Here is a 13,461-nt window from a genome sequence, read left to right as displayed (position 1 = left end):
GTAATGATAGTAGAGTAATGATAGTAGAGTGGGGTAAAGTGGATGGTAAAGTAATGATAGTAGAGTAATGATAGCAGAGTGAGTGGAGTGGATAGTAAAGTAATGATAGTAGAGTGAATAGTAAAGTAATGATAGTAGATGTCTGTCTGTCAGGCTGCTAGAGAGAGAACACAGGAGAACATAGAACATCACATTCCAAGATGGCAGCATGTCAAGTCGTTTGTTTGTGACTAGTACATTTTAACCTACTAATAATCTATTTATTTATGGTTGCGTAACTTCGTTGTTGCGTAGTGCAAACTATTTTATTTTTGCTGGTGTAAAGATCACGGGTCCTCCTCAACTCGGAACTTCATTACTTGAAGTTTACCAAAGTAACCCTATCTCTGGCTGGCCTGAGTTCCTCGTTAGTCCGCGGAGTGTCTTGTCCGAGCTGCTCCTTGCTCTTCGCCTGGCTGTCAGTGGCAGCTCAACCCGTTCTCTCTATCGCCCTCAACACCCAATCTACTCACACGCGCAAACACTCACATTGACTCACATACACGCTGTCCCTCTCTCCACTTACCTTCGTTGGCCTCTTGTTTTTTGGTCAGAGAAAATGACAATTTACGTGGTATTGCTTTGTGCACTGACTTTATTGAACTCTGGAGAAAACGAACATTGTCGCAGGGTGAGTACATCTGAAAATGTACTCTCGCGTCCATTAGACATTTTGTCTGCAGGAACTCGCTCTTTTTCACTCGGTCCACTCGTCCAAGTGCCGATGTATTTGTGGCATGATGTGAACAGTACGAATTTGTGTCACTACCAAAGTCTAATGGTTTTAAATGACTGTTTTGTATTGTCTGGAAACTCACTTGTAGAATTCGCTTGCAGTAGGTCTCTTAAAAAAGAGAAGCCGTGCAAGGTTATTAAACAGAGGTGCCTAGTTATTCTTCTGTTGTTGATATCAGGTAACGTGCAACCTAACCCTGGCCCTGATATGCAATGTCTCCAAACCCCCTCTGATTTTAAATCTAGATCTGGTTTTGGTATTTTTCATTTAAATGTACGCAGCCTGTTGTCAAAAATTGATGGGGTTAGGATTTGGGCTAAATCAACTGATGCTGATGTAATTGTGTTTTCGGAAACCTGGCTCAGCAAGTCTATTTTTGATAAGGATATTTGTATAAGTGGTTACAATGTTTATCGTACAGATCGGGTTAAGAAAGGTGGGGGTGTGGCTATATATGTAAAATCTAAATTCCATGTAAGTGTGGCAAAGTCTGAAACTATTTGTAAACAGTTGGAATTTCTTGCTTTGAATATTGAGGTTTCAAAGGGCCTCTCTATAACTGTGATTGGCTGTTATAGACCCCCCTCTGCTCTTGGTGATGCATTTTCTTCTTTGACGCACCTTATGTCTAAACTTCTTTACAGTGAAATGATCTTGATTGGTGATCTCAACTGGTGTTGGTTAAAGCCGGTGTCTGATGATTTAAAAATGTTTTGTAATTCTATGAATCTTACCCAGTTGATTAATTCACCCACTCGCCCAAATCTTAAATGCCCTGATAAATCTACCCTGATTGATTTGATATTGACAAATGTTCCACATAAATATTCTGCGGTTGGTGTTTTTTGTAATGATTTAAGTGACCATTGTGCTGTTGTTGCTGTTAGAAATACTAAGGTTCCAAAGACAAATCCACGTTTTATTCGTAAGAGAAATTTGAAGTGTTTTAATGAGCAGGCTTTCTTTCATGATTTGTTTTATTTTGACTGGAGCAAGATTGAGCTTATCCCTGATGTGGAAACTGCCTGGATATTCTTTCATGATGGTTTTTTCCAAATAGTAAACAAACATGCACCATTCCGCAGGTTCAGGGTTAAAGGGCGGGATAATCCATGGTTTTCTTCTGAGCTGTCTTGTATTATTCACGACCGTAATCTAGCCTGGGCTAAAGCAAGGAAATCTTGTTCTGATGCTGATTGGCTTATTTTTAGGCAGTTAAGAAACAAGTGTTCTTTTCTTCTCAGGAAGGCCAAGTCTGAATATTTTATGTCTGTTACCACTGATAACCTGAATGACCCTAGAAAGTTTTGGAATGCTATTAAGTCTATGTCTGGTAACAGTAATGTTAATGAATTACCGTCATGTGTTTTGAAGGACTCTGTTGCTATATATGACAAAACTGAAATGCTGAATTGTTTCAATGAGCACTTTGTATCATCTGGTAGGCTGTTTGATTCAGTGTCCTCTGTCTCTGTACAACCCTGTGTGGATGAACCAGTGTCCTCTGTCTCTGTACAACCCTGTGTGGATGAACCAGTGAGAGCTGGTCAAACTTTTAGTTTTCTGCCATTCTCAGTGCAGGTGGTACATAAAGCCCTGAAATCCTTAGATCAAAGAAAGCCTGCAGGTCCTGATCTTTTGGATCCCTGCTTTTTAAATCTGGCAGCTGATTTCATAGCTGAACCACTTACATATCTGTTCAATCTAACCCTGGAATGTAATGAAATTCCAAAGATCTGGAAATCAGCATTTGTCCTACCACTTTTAAAAGGGGGAGATCCAACTCTTTTAAATAATTATAGGCCAATCTCAAAGCTGTCACCCCTGGTGAAAATACTTGAAACCCTTGTAAGTGAACAGCTAAAATAGTTTTTATTTACTAACTCTATTTTATCAATGTATCAATCGGGCTTCAGGAAGAAGCATAGCACAATTACAGCAGCCATGAAGGTTTTAAATGATATCACTGAAGCCCTTGACAAAAAACAGCACTGTGTCTCACTTTTTATTGATCTCTCTAAGGCTTTTGATACAGTTGATCATGCTATACTAAGGCAGAGATTGTTGAGTGTAGGTCTTTCGGAGCATGCAGTTGCATGGTTTGCTAACTATCTGTCTGATAGAACTCAGTGCACTCAATTTGATGGGCTTATGTCTGTTAAATTGTCTGTCCTGAATGGTGTGCCCCAGGGCTCTGTACTTGGTCCTCTCTTATTCACTATTTATATTAATGATTTAGACAAAAATGTCCAAAATGCACAACTTCATTTTTATGCTGATGATACTGTTATTTACTGTTGTGCCTCATCTCTTACAAAAGCTTTCCAGAACTTGCAAACTGCTTTTTATACTGTTCAACATACCTTGTGTCAATTGAAGCTTATCCTCAACACTGACAAAACTAAACTAATGGTGTTTTCTAATGCAAGAAATAGACCTCTGAACCTTTCACCTGTTATTACCTGTCAGGGCAAGGAGATTGAGGTTGTAACCTCATATAAATATCTTGGAATTCTAATTGATGACGGCCTCTCTTTTAAATTGCATATTCAACAACTTACAAAAAAATTGAAGCTGAAATTGGGATTTTATTTTAGGAATAAGGCCTGTTTTTCTTTTGAAGCCAGAAGGAGGCTAGTATCAGCTACATTTATGCCTTTACTAGATTATGGGGATATTTTATATATGAATGCTTCCGCTCAGTGTTTGAGATCAATTGACACTCTTTATCATGGTACTTTGAGATTTATTTTAAACTGCAAAACCCTTACGCACCACTGTACTTTGTATACCAGGGTTGGCTGGCCTTCTCTAGTCACTCGTAGGCTCAGTCACTGGTATACTTTTATTTACAAAGCCATTTTGGGTTTACTACCTTTTTATTTGGGCATTTTTATTGTTCAGAAATGTGGTGGGTACTCTCTTCGTTCACTGGACTTTATCCTGCTAACTGTTCCAAATGTCAGAACTGAATTTGGTAAAAGGTCTTTTATGTACTCTGCGCCTGTCATGAGCACTCTCTCTCCCTGGTAGCAACATTAATTGCATTCAATTCTCTGCCACTCTGCTCACTCTCTCCCTACTCTGCCTAACGAGCTCCACCTGGCTCCGCCCTGCTCTGCTCTTGTTACCTGGCCAGCTGCACTGCATTTCCCACTCACCATCCTCACCTTGCCTCACTCTGTTCTAATTACTCTGCCAGCTGAACTGCATTTCCCCACTAACCTCTCCCAGTATATCAAGCCCTGTTTTTCAGCCAAGCCCTGTCAGATCGTCTTCAAACCCGGACCAGTAACCTGCCTGTCTGCGCTCTGACTCCTGTTTGTGATACCGATCCTTTCTTGACTGCCTCCTTGTTCTACTGCCCCGTCTATCCCGACCTGCCTTCTGGACCTCGACTACTCTCCGATCTTCAGCCCCTCCGGTAACTCGATTCTGCCTTCTGTCTCTCACCACGATATTTGCCCAGCCCTGATCTGTACTTCTGCCTGCCATTCATATTGCTGTTGTGTGTGTGTTCCCCCAGGTCTCCGACCACCAGATGAGCGTGCCCAGACGCTTCACCACCCTCAGCCCGATACGCCGCTCCATCACTGGGGAACACACACACTAAGCACTTGGACTGGACACCCCCGGACATTTGGTGACCCCCGGAGCACAGGTACCCACAGGACCCTGTAAAACCCCAGAGCCCCAAGCACCCCTGGAACCCCTGACACCCCTGGCACTCCTCTTCCCGCCTGAAACCTTCAATAAAGAACTCTGAATTTGAACTTGCGCTCTTGGGTCCTCTTCTGTCCGTGACAGAACGATCTGACCATCATGGACCCAGCGCACTCCCTGACCACGATGGAAGAAGAGCCAGAGATGACTGCCCTACAGCGACTGGAACGCTCTGAGGGAGACATAAATCGGATGGCTGGCGACATCGCTTCCCTTCTCCAGCTATTCAACCAGCAGCAACAACAGTTCCAACTGCAGCAACAACAGCTAGCCCAAGCCCTGCAACTACTCTCAAACCCGGCTACTCCACCTGCACCCCCCCCTGGTCCTTCTGTTCCTGTACCACCGACACTCCTTCATCCCTCCGCTGGAGGTCCCAATGCTGCAGGCCCGGCAGTGCTGCCACCAGATCCCCACGCTCCTGAACCAAAGATTGGGAACCCGGAACGTTTTGATGGCAACCAGAAGCAAGTAAGACCATTCTTGAGCAGCTGCCGAATCCAGTTTGCACTACAGCCCAGGACTTTCTCAACAGAGGGAGCCAAGGTGGGGTATGTCATCACACATCTCACCGGTCGAGCTCGGTTGTGGGGAACGGCGGAATTCGACCGGCAAACCCCAGCCTGTGCCTCCTTCAGTGCCTTTGAGGAGGAGATGTTAAAGGTCTTTGACCTAGGCTCGCCAACAGCCGAAGCGTCACAAGCTCTGCTCACCATCCGTCAGGGCAATCGGACAGTGGCAGACTTCTCCATTGACTTTCGTACCCTGGCCAGTCAAAGCTCGTTTAACCCAGAGGCACTGGTGCAAGCCTTCCTCCATAGCCTGGCGGACTATATCAAAGACGAGCTTGTTTCCCATGACCCGCCCTCAACGCTTGATGCCGCCATTGACCTTGCCGTCCGCATTGACCGCCGTATACAGACCCGGAGGAGGGAGAAGGGCCGTCTCAGTCAACCTGCCATCCGCACTCGGGTCGATACCGCTTCTGTCCAGCCCCTGCCTGTCAAGTCCCATAGCCAACTCAATCAGCCTGAGCCCATGGAGATTGGCCGTGCCTCTCTGACTCCCGAGGAGCGTCGGCGCCGTCTAAGCTCCAACCTTTGCCTCTACTGTGGTGGCGAAAATCACCGTGTCGCCACTTGTCCGGCAAAAGCCGCAGCTCACCAGGTGTAGGGGAGATCCGGGTGAGCTCAACAAGCCTTCAGTCTCCCTCCATCCGAAAGACCCTGCTTCATCTCCGCCTTCAGCTTTCTGACAAGACTCATACATTGGCCGCCCTTGTGGATTCCGGAGCCGAAGCAAACATCATGGACCCTGAGCTTGCACAGCAACTGGGCGTGAACCATCATCAACTGACACAACCCATTCCTGCACGAGCCCTGGATGGGCATCATCTTGGCACTGTCACTCATATCTCCGCCCCTGTGACAATCCTGCTGTCAGGAAACCACCAGGAGTCCATCCAGTTTCACCTCCTACACTCACCTGGCCAACCACTCATTCTTGGATACCCGTGGCTCCGTCAGCACAACCCCCACATCGACTGGGAGACAGGAACAGTCCGTGAGTGGGGAAGGAGTTGTCACCAGACCTGTTTAAGGGGGGCCACCCTGCCCGTTCACCGGGAAAGATCTAGCGCTACCCCCGACATATCCAATGTTCCGGCCTGTTACCACAGCCTGAAAGAGGTGTTCAACAAATCCAAGGCGACATCTCTACCCCCACACAGACCCTATGACTGCGCGATTGATCTCCTGCCTGGCACAGCACCTCCCAAGGGTCGTCTGTATTCACTGTCAGCCCCGGAAAGAAAGGCCATGGAGGACTACATTAATGACTCTCTTGCCGCCGGGATAATTAGACCGTCATCTTCCCCCGCAGGAGCGGGATTCTTCTTTGTCGGCAAGAAGGACGGTTCTCTTCGTCCATGCATAGATTACCGGGGTCTGAACGACATCACGGTTAAGAATCGCTACCCACTGCCCTTACTTTCGTCTGCCTTCGAACTGCTGCAGGGAGCCACTGTATTCACAAAGCTGGACCTTCGCAATGCCTACCATCTGGTGCGGATGAGGGAGGGAGACGAATGGAAGACAGCGTTCAACACACCAACCGGCCACTATGAATATCTCGTCATGCCCTTCGGCCTCACCAATGCCCCAGCAGTTTTTCAAGCCCTAGTGAATGATATCCTCAGGGACATGCTAAATACGTTCGTATTTGTGTACCTTGACGATATTTTAATATTCTCAAAGACTCTGTCAGAACACACGCACCACGTCCAGTTGGTCCTGCGCCGCCTGCTGGAGAACTCTCTTTTCGTGAAGGCAGAGAAGTGCGAGTTCCATGCCAAAACCGTTTCATTCCTGGGGTATGTGGTGACCGAGGGCAGCATTCAGATGGATCTCACGAAGGTGTCGGCTGTCACTTCCTGGCCAGTTCCTGAGTCTCGGAAAAAGTTGCAACAGTTCCTGGGCTTTGCCAACTTTTATAGGAGATTCATCAGAAACTATAGCACAGTGGCTGCACCCCTCACGGCGCTAACCAGCACTAAACAACCGTACCAATGGACATCAGCTGCTGATAAGGCCTTCAATATCCTCAAGACATGTTTCACTTCTGCTCCCATCCTCCAGATGCCAGATGCAGCAAGGCAGTTTGTGGTGGAGGTAGATGCTTCGGACGTGGGAGTGGGTGCAGTGCTTTCTCAAAGAGCAGCTGAGGATGGCAAGATGCACCCCTGTGCCTTCTACTCCCGTCGGCTAACCCCTGCCGAATGCAACTACGACATTGGGAACCGCGAGCTGTTGGCTGTCAAGCTCGCCCTTGAAGAATGGCGGCACTGGTTAGAGGGGTCAAAGGAACCATTCGTAGTGTGGACAGACCACAAGAACCTGGAGTATATCCAAACAGCCAGGAGGCTGAACTCCCGTCAACAGCGGTGGTCTCTGTTCTTTACGCGCTTCAATTTCACGCTCTCCTACCGCCCGGGATCTCGCAACATCAAACCTGATGCTCTTTCCCGGATGTTTCAGAAGGACGAGACCACCGCCATGACAGCCCCCATTCTTCCCAGCCACTTGGTCGTAGCGGCCCTCACCTGGGAGATCGAGAAGCAGGTCATGGAGGCTCTTCGGGACCAGCCAGGTCCAAGCACCAGCGCCCCCAACCGTCTGTTTGTTCCAGCAAATCTCAGGTCACCTGTGATTCAGTGGGGGCACGAATCCCGTCTGGCCTGTCATCCCGGCATCACTCGCACCCTTCATCTGGTCCGCCAGCGGTTCTGGTGGCGGCGGATGAGACGGGATGTCCGAGAATTCATCCGAGCTTGTCCCACTTGTAACCGAAACAAGACCCCCAACCAGCCTCCTGCTGGGTTGCTGCAACCCCTACTCATACCCAAGAGGCCCTGGTCCCACGTTTCACTGGACTTTGTTACGGGCCTTCCGCCCTCTGACGGACACACAGTCATCCTTACCATTGTTGACCGCTTTAGTAAGATGACCCACTTCGTGCCCCTTCCCAAACTACCCTCTGCTAAGGAGACCTCCCAGGTGGTCCTGGAACATGTGTTTCGTATCCATGGCCTACCCCAGGATATAGTGTCAGACCGGGGCCCGCAATTCTCAGCAACCTTTTGGAAGGAGTTCTGTCATCTCCTTGGGGCCACCGCCAGCCTATCGTCTGGATTCCACCCGCAGTCAAACGGCCAGACTGAACGCATGAACCAGGAGCTGGAGAAGGCACTGAGGTGTGTGGCTTCCCAAAATCCCCGGGCCTGGGCTCAACACCTGCTCTGGGTGGAATATGCCCATAATTCACTCACCAGTTCCTCCACCGGGCTCTCCCCCTTTCAGTGTGTCTACGGGTATCAACCTCCACTGTTTGCCAGCCAGGAGGCGGATGCCACCTGTCCGTCTGCTCTTGCGTATGCCCGCCGCTGCCGCCGCACTTGGGCCCAGGCTCGCACTGTGCTCCTGAAGTCTGGAACCAGCTACGCCGTCGGTGCCAACCGACGGAGGACCCCAGCACCTACTTACCGGGTTGGTCAGAAGGTCTGGCTGTCTGCCCGGGATCTGCCGCTGCGGGTTGAATCACGAAAGCTGGCCCCTCGCTTCATTGGTCCTTTTCCTGTGCAGAAAGTCATCAGTCCAACGGCGGTCCGACTTCAGTTGCCCGCTTCCATGCGGGTCCACCCCACCTTCCACGTCTCCAAGGTCAAGCCGGTCCATGAAAGTCCCCTGGTCCCTGCAGCTCCGGCGCCACCTCCTCCGCGCCTCGTAGATGGCGGTCCTGTCTTCACCGTCCGGCGGCTGCTCCGCTCTAGGCGAAGGGGTAGGGGTCTCCAGTACCTCGTTGACTGGGAGGGATATGGTCCAGAGGAGAGGACCTGGATCCCGGCCAGGAGGATAGTGGACCGGACCCTTATCACTGACTTCCACCGACTACATCCTGATCAGCCTGCAATCCGTAGGGGCCGTCCAAGAGGGGTTCCTAGCCGTCCTGCCCGCCCTGCTTCCTGTCCTGTGCCTGACCCTGCTCCTGTCTCAGTGCCTGTCCTGTCTCCCGACCGTGACCCTCCAGCTCCTTCTGAGGATGAGGAGATTCACTCGGACCGCTCGGAGGAGTTCTGACCCGCCGCCTGCTCCCCTCCACCCTCCCGGCATGATGTTGTTCTTGGGACTTCTGGGGCCGTCCCTTGGAGGGGGGGTCCTGTCATGAGCACTCTCTCTCCCTGGTAGCAACATTAATTGCATTCAATTCTCTGCCACTCTGCTCACTCTCTCCCTACTCTGCCTAACGAGCTCCACCTGGCTCCGCCCTGCTCTGCTCTTGTTACCTGGCCAGCTGCACTGCATTTCCCACTCACCATCCTCACCTTGCCTCACTCTGTTCTAATTACTCTGCCAGCTGAACTGCATTTCCCCACTAACCTCTCCCAGTATATCAAGCCCTGTTTTTCAGCCAAGCCCTGTCAGATCGTCTTCAAACCCGGACCAGTAACCTGCCTGTCTGCGCTCTGACTCCTGTTTGTGATACCGATCCTTTCTTGACTGCCTCCTTGTTCTACTGCCCCGTCTATCCCGACCTGCCTTCTGGACCTCGACTACTCTCCGATCTTCAGCCCCTCCGGTAACTCGATTCTGCCTTCTGTCTCTCACCACGATATTTGCCCAGCCCTGATCTGTACTTCTGCCTGCCATTCATATTGCTGTTGTGTGTGTGTTCCCCCAGGTCTCCGACCACCAGATGAGCGTGCCCAGACGCTTCACCACCCTCAGCCCGATACGCCGCTCCATCACTGGGGAACACACACACTAAGCACTTGGACTGGACACCCCCGGACATTTGGTGACCCCCGGAGCACAGGTACCCACAGGACCCTGTAAAACCCCAGAGCCCCAAGCACCCCTGGAACCCCTGACACCCCTGGCACTCCTCTTCCCGCCTGAAACCTTCAATAAAGAACTCTGAATTTGAACTTGCGCTCTTGGGTCCTCTTCTGTCCGTGACAGCGCCATCGTCTTGGAACACCTTACAAAATAATTTTAAACTGGAAGAACTTGTCCCGATTGGTGTTTTTAAATCTCTGATGAAGGATTTTGAGGCTGATTCCCTGACCTGTCAATGTTTTTAATTTGCTGTTTTTGATATTGTTATACTCTTGTGAATTCATGAATGGTTTTTTACTAGATTACTTGTAGTTTTTCATGTTGTCTGTCTGTAATCTTTTGTAATGACTTGGTGCTGCCTATCTTGGCCAGGACGCTCTTGAAAAAGAGATTTTAAATCTCAATGAGCCCTTCCTGGTTAAATAAAGGTTAAATAAATAAAATAAAAGAGTGGATAGTAAAGTAATGATAGTAGAGTGGATAGTAAAGTAATGATAGTAGAGTGGATAGTAAAGTAATGATAGCAGAGTGGATAGTAAAGTAATGATAGTAGAGTGGATAGTAAAGTAATGATAGCAGAGTGGATAGTAAAGTAATGATAGTAGAGTGGATAGTAAAGTAATGATAACAGAGTGGATAGTAAAGTAATGATAGTAGAGTGGATAGTAAAGTAATGATAGCAGAGTGGATAGTAAAGTAATGATAGTAGAGTGGATAGTAAAGTAATGATAGCAGAGTGGATAGTAAAGTAATGATAGCAGAGTGGATAGTAAAGTAATGATAGTAGAGTGGATAGTAAAGTAATGATAGTAGAGTGGATAGTAAAGTAATGATAGCAGAGTGGATAGTAAAGTAATGATAGTATAGTGGATAGTAAAGTAATGATAACAGAGTGGATAGTAAAGTAATGATAGTAGAGTGGATAGTAAAGTAATGATAGTAGAGTGGATAGTAAAGTAATGATAGCAGAGTGGATAGTAAAGTAATGATAGCAGAGTGAGTGGAGTGCCTACCTTGAGAGGAGCACTGAGGCTCTGGATCTGGATGTGACACTTGCTGGGGGAGTACCAGCTGCTGATGGACAGGTAGCTGGGGAGGTACTGGTCTCCAGCCGGACGGCCATCTATGGCTGTCACCTTGGTCTGGGGCACAACACCACAGGATTTAACCCACCAATACACTCCACTCTCTGGACTACGACATCAAGCTAAATCCTATCAAGCAAAATCCTGATAGCGCCTAACAGCCTCAGCCCACTAAGCTTATCTGATAAATTGTTCAACTTTGTTGACTAGCACCCATTTACAAACATTTTAATGGTTATTTATTTTGCCAAGTGCAAGGACCTTTTACTGTATCTTCATTTCACAAAGCTCTATTCTCGCAAACCATAACCAACTCTCCAGCTAGCTAGCTGGCTGGCTCGGTTTTATGAATAGCTCTTATGAGAAGCTAACTAAGCCCTAACCATGTTCATTTACACCTCTCTCTCGCTCTAACTCTCCACCTCCACGGCCTACTGACCTCCAGCCAGACGTATTGGGCAGCAGTGGGGATGGAGGGGATCTCGAACGTGGCCTGGCCGTCCCTGGACGTCAGTTCGCTGGTGTACACGTTGTCCTTAGGGGTCAGCTCCGCCTTGACACGCACCCGCACCCCATCCGCTGGGCTACCATCAGGATAGGTTACCTCTACCTGGTGGACAGAAAGACAGGGGGGACAGACAGTCAAGTCTCTCGCATGGAGACGCATAAGTGAACCCAAGTCTTGTACAGTCCAGCTTCCCTTGATAGAGGCCATGTGAAGTCAGTGGTATGAATACCTTTGGCTGTCTCTTACCTTTCCCTTGTATGGCAGACCAGGCTTGAACTGTTTACGAGTGTCCTTTGAGTATTTTATGTCGATACGCTGCTTGTGAACTGGGGTGGAATCATCGAACATGGTCTGCCGCCCTCCGTCCACACTGGTCACTGACACCCACATGCTCACCGTGCCCCGGAAGTGATCAGCCACGTCCAGGGGCATCATGTCTTTGACACACAGGCTGAAGGTCGCTGAGCCTTTGATCTAATCATAGGGGAGGAAACAGACAGACTTCAATATCTGAATTTAATCCTAAAAGGGGGAAACTCAGCAGATTTGAATGTGATTCCATTTTCCTGTTTCAGATTCTTCAACACTACAGCTGGGTTGACTCACCTCCATGGTCTTGACCACAGGATGGCCCACCTCATGTCGGTAGTACCCAACTCCATTCACAGTCATGTTCAGTGTCATCTTCCCGGTCACTGGCTTCCCAAAGGTATACCTAAAGACAGAAAAGTAGTTTGTGTTCAAACAGGAGTAGAGGTGCTACTTTGCCTCTCTAATGCTCAAAGAACAGTATGTGTTAGGGCATCACATTGACCATGTTAGGATGAGGTGAATGCTGTGAGTCAGTCACTCACCTGGCCTTCACAGTGGCCTGTTCACATGTGTTGAGGTCCCGGATGTACCGTGGAGGGTCTATCACCAGCTCAAACTTGGGCATCACTGTGTGGAGTAGAGGGAGAGGTAGACGATTCTGTGCTTCCAACTTTGTGGCAACAGTTTGGGGAAGGCCCTTTCCTGTTTCAACATGACAATGCCCCCATGCACAAAGTGAGGTCCATACAGAAATGGTTTGTCGAGATCGGTGTGGAAGAACTTGACTGGCATGCACAGAGCCCTGACCTCAACCCCATCAAACACCTTTGGGATTAATTGGAACGCCGACTGCGAGCCAGGCCTAATCGCCCAACATCAGTGCCCGACCTCACTTATGCTCGTGGCTGAATGGAAGCAAGTCCCCGCAGCAATGTTCCAACATCTAGTGGAAAGCCTTCCCAGAAGAGTGGAGGCTGTTATAGCAGCAAAGGGGGGGCCAACTCCATATTAATGCCCATGATTTTGGACAAGCAGGTGTCCACATACTTTTGGTCATGTAGTGCACCTTCTATGCTCACTTCGAGGAAAGTAAAACTGAACTATGCATGAGAGCACTAGCTGTTCCAGACGACTGTGTGATCATGCTCTCCGTAGCCGATGTGACTAAGACCTTTAAACAGGTTAACATTCACAAGGCCGCAGGGCGGCAGACGGATTACCAAGATGCGTACTCAGAACATGCGCTGACCAGCTGGCAAGTGTCTTCACTGACATTTTCAACCTCTCCCTGACCCAGTCTGTAATACCTACATGTTTCAAGCAGACCATCATAGTCCCTGTACCCAAGAACGCCAAGGTAACCTGTCTAAATGACTATCGCCCCGTAGCACTCACATCTGTAGCCATGAAATGCTTTAAAAGTTGCAGATCAACACCATCATCCCAGACACCCTGGACCCACTCCAATTCGCATAACACCCCAACAGACCCACAGATGTCACAATCTCTATTGTACTCCACTTTTCCACCTGGACAAAAGGAACACCTGCGTGAGAATGCTGTTCATTAACTACAGCTCAGCGTTCAACACCATAGCGCCCTCCAAGCTCATCACTAAGCTAAAGACCCTGGGATTAAACATCTCCTTCTGCAACTGGATCCTGG

General features: G+C 48.7%; 1 protein-coding gene across 1 annotated transcript in view; it reads right to left on the bottom strand.

Annotated features, from left to right (window-relative positions):
• LOC311148424 (C3 and PZP-like alpha-2-macroglobulin domain-containing protein 8) overlaps positions 1-13,461 on the bottom strand; it is a 71,245-nt gene that overhangs the window by 39,469 nt on the left and 18,315 nt on the right. Inside the window, exons 9-13 of the mRNA XM_084185392.1 lie at positions 12,339-12,423; positions 12,091-12,199; positions 11,731-11,958; positions 11,416-11,586; positions 10,905-11,033 (exon numbers count right to left, since the gene is read on the bottom strand). Of these exons, the coding sequence (XP_084041518.1) occupies positions 10,905-11,033; positions 11,416-11,586; positions 11,731-11,958; positions 12,091-12,199; positions 12,339-12,423 (722 nt within the window). The remainder of the gene's footprint in view (positions 1-10,904; positions 11,034-11,415; positions 11,587-11,730; positions 11,959-12,090; positions 12,200-12,338; positions 12,424-13,461) is intronic.

Source organism: Coregonus lavaretus (assembly GCF_964263955.1).
Source record: "Coregonus lavaretus genome assembly, chromosome: 21".
Classification (NCBI taxonomy): Eukaryota; Metazoa; Chordata; class Actinopteri; order Salmoniformes; family Salmonidae; genus Coregonus; species Coregonus lavaretus.
Note: the sequence above shows the minus strand (reverse complement) of the source record. Positions and strands in the feature narration are given on the sequence as shown.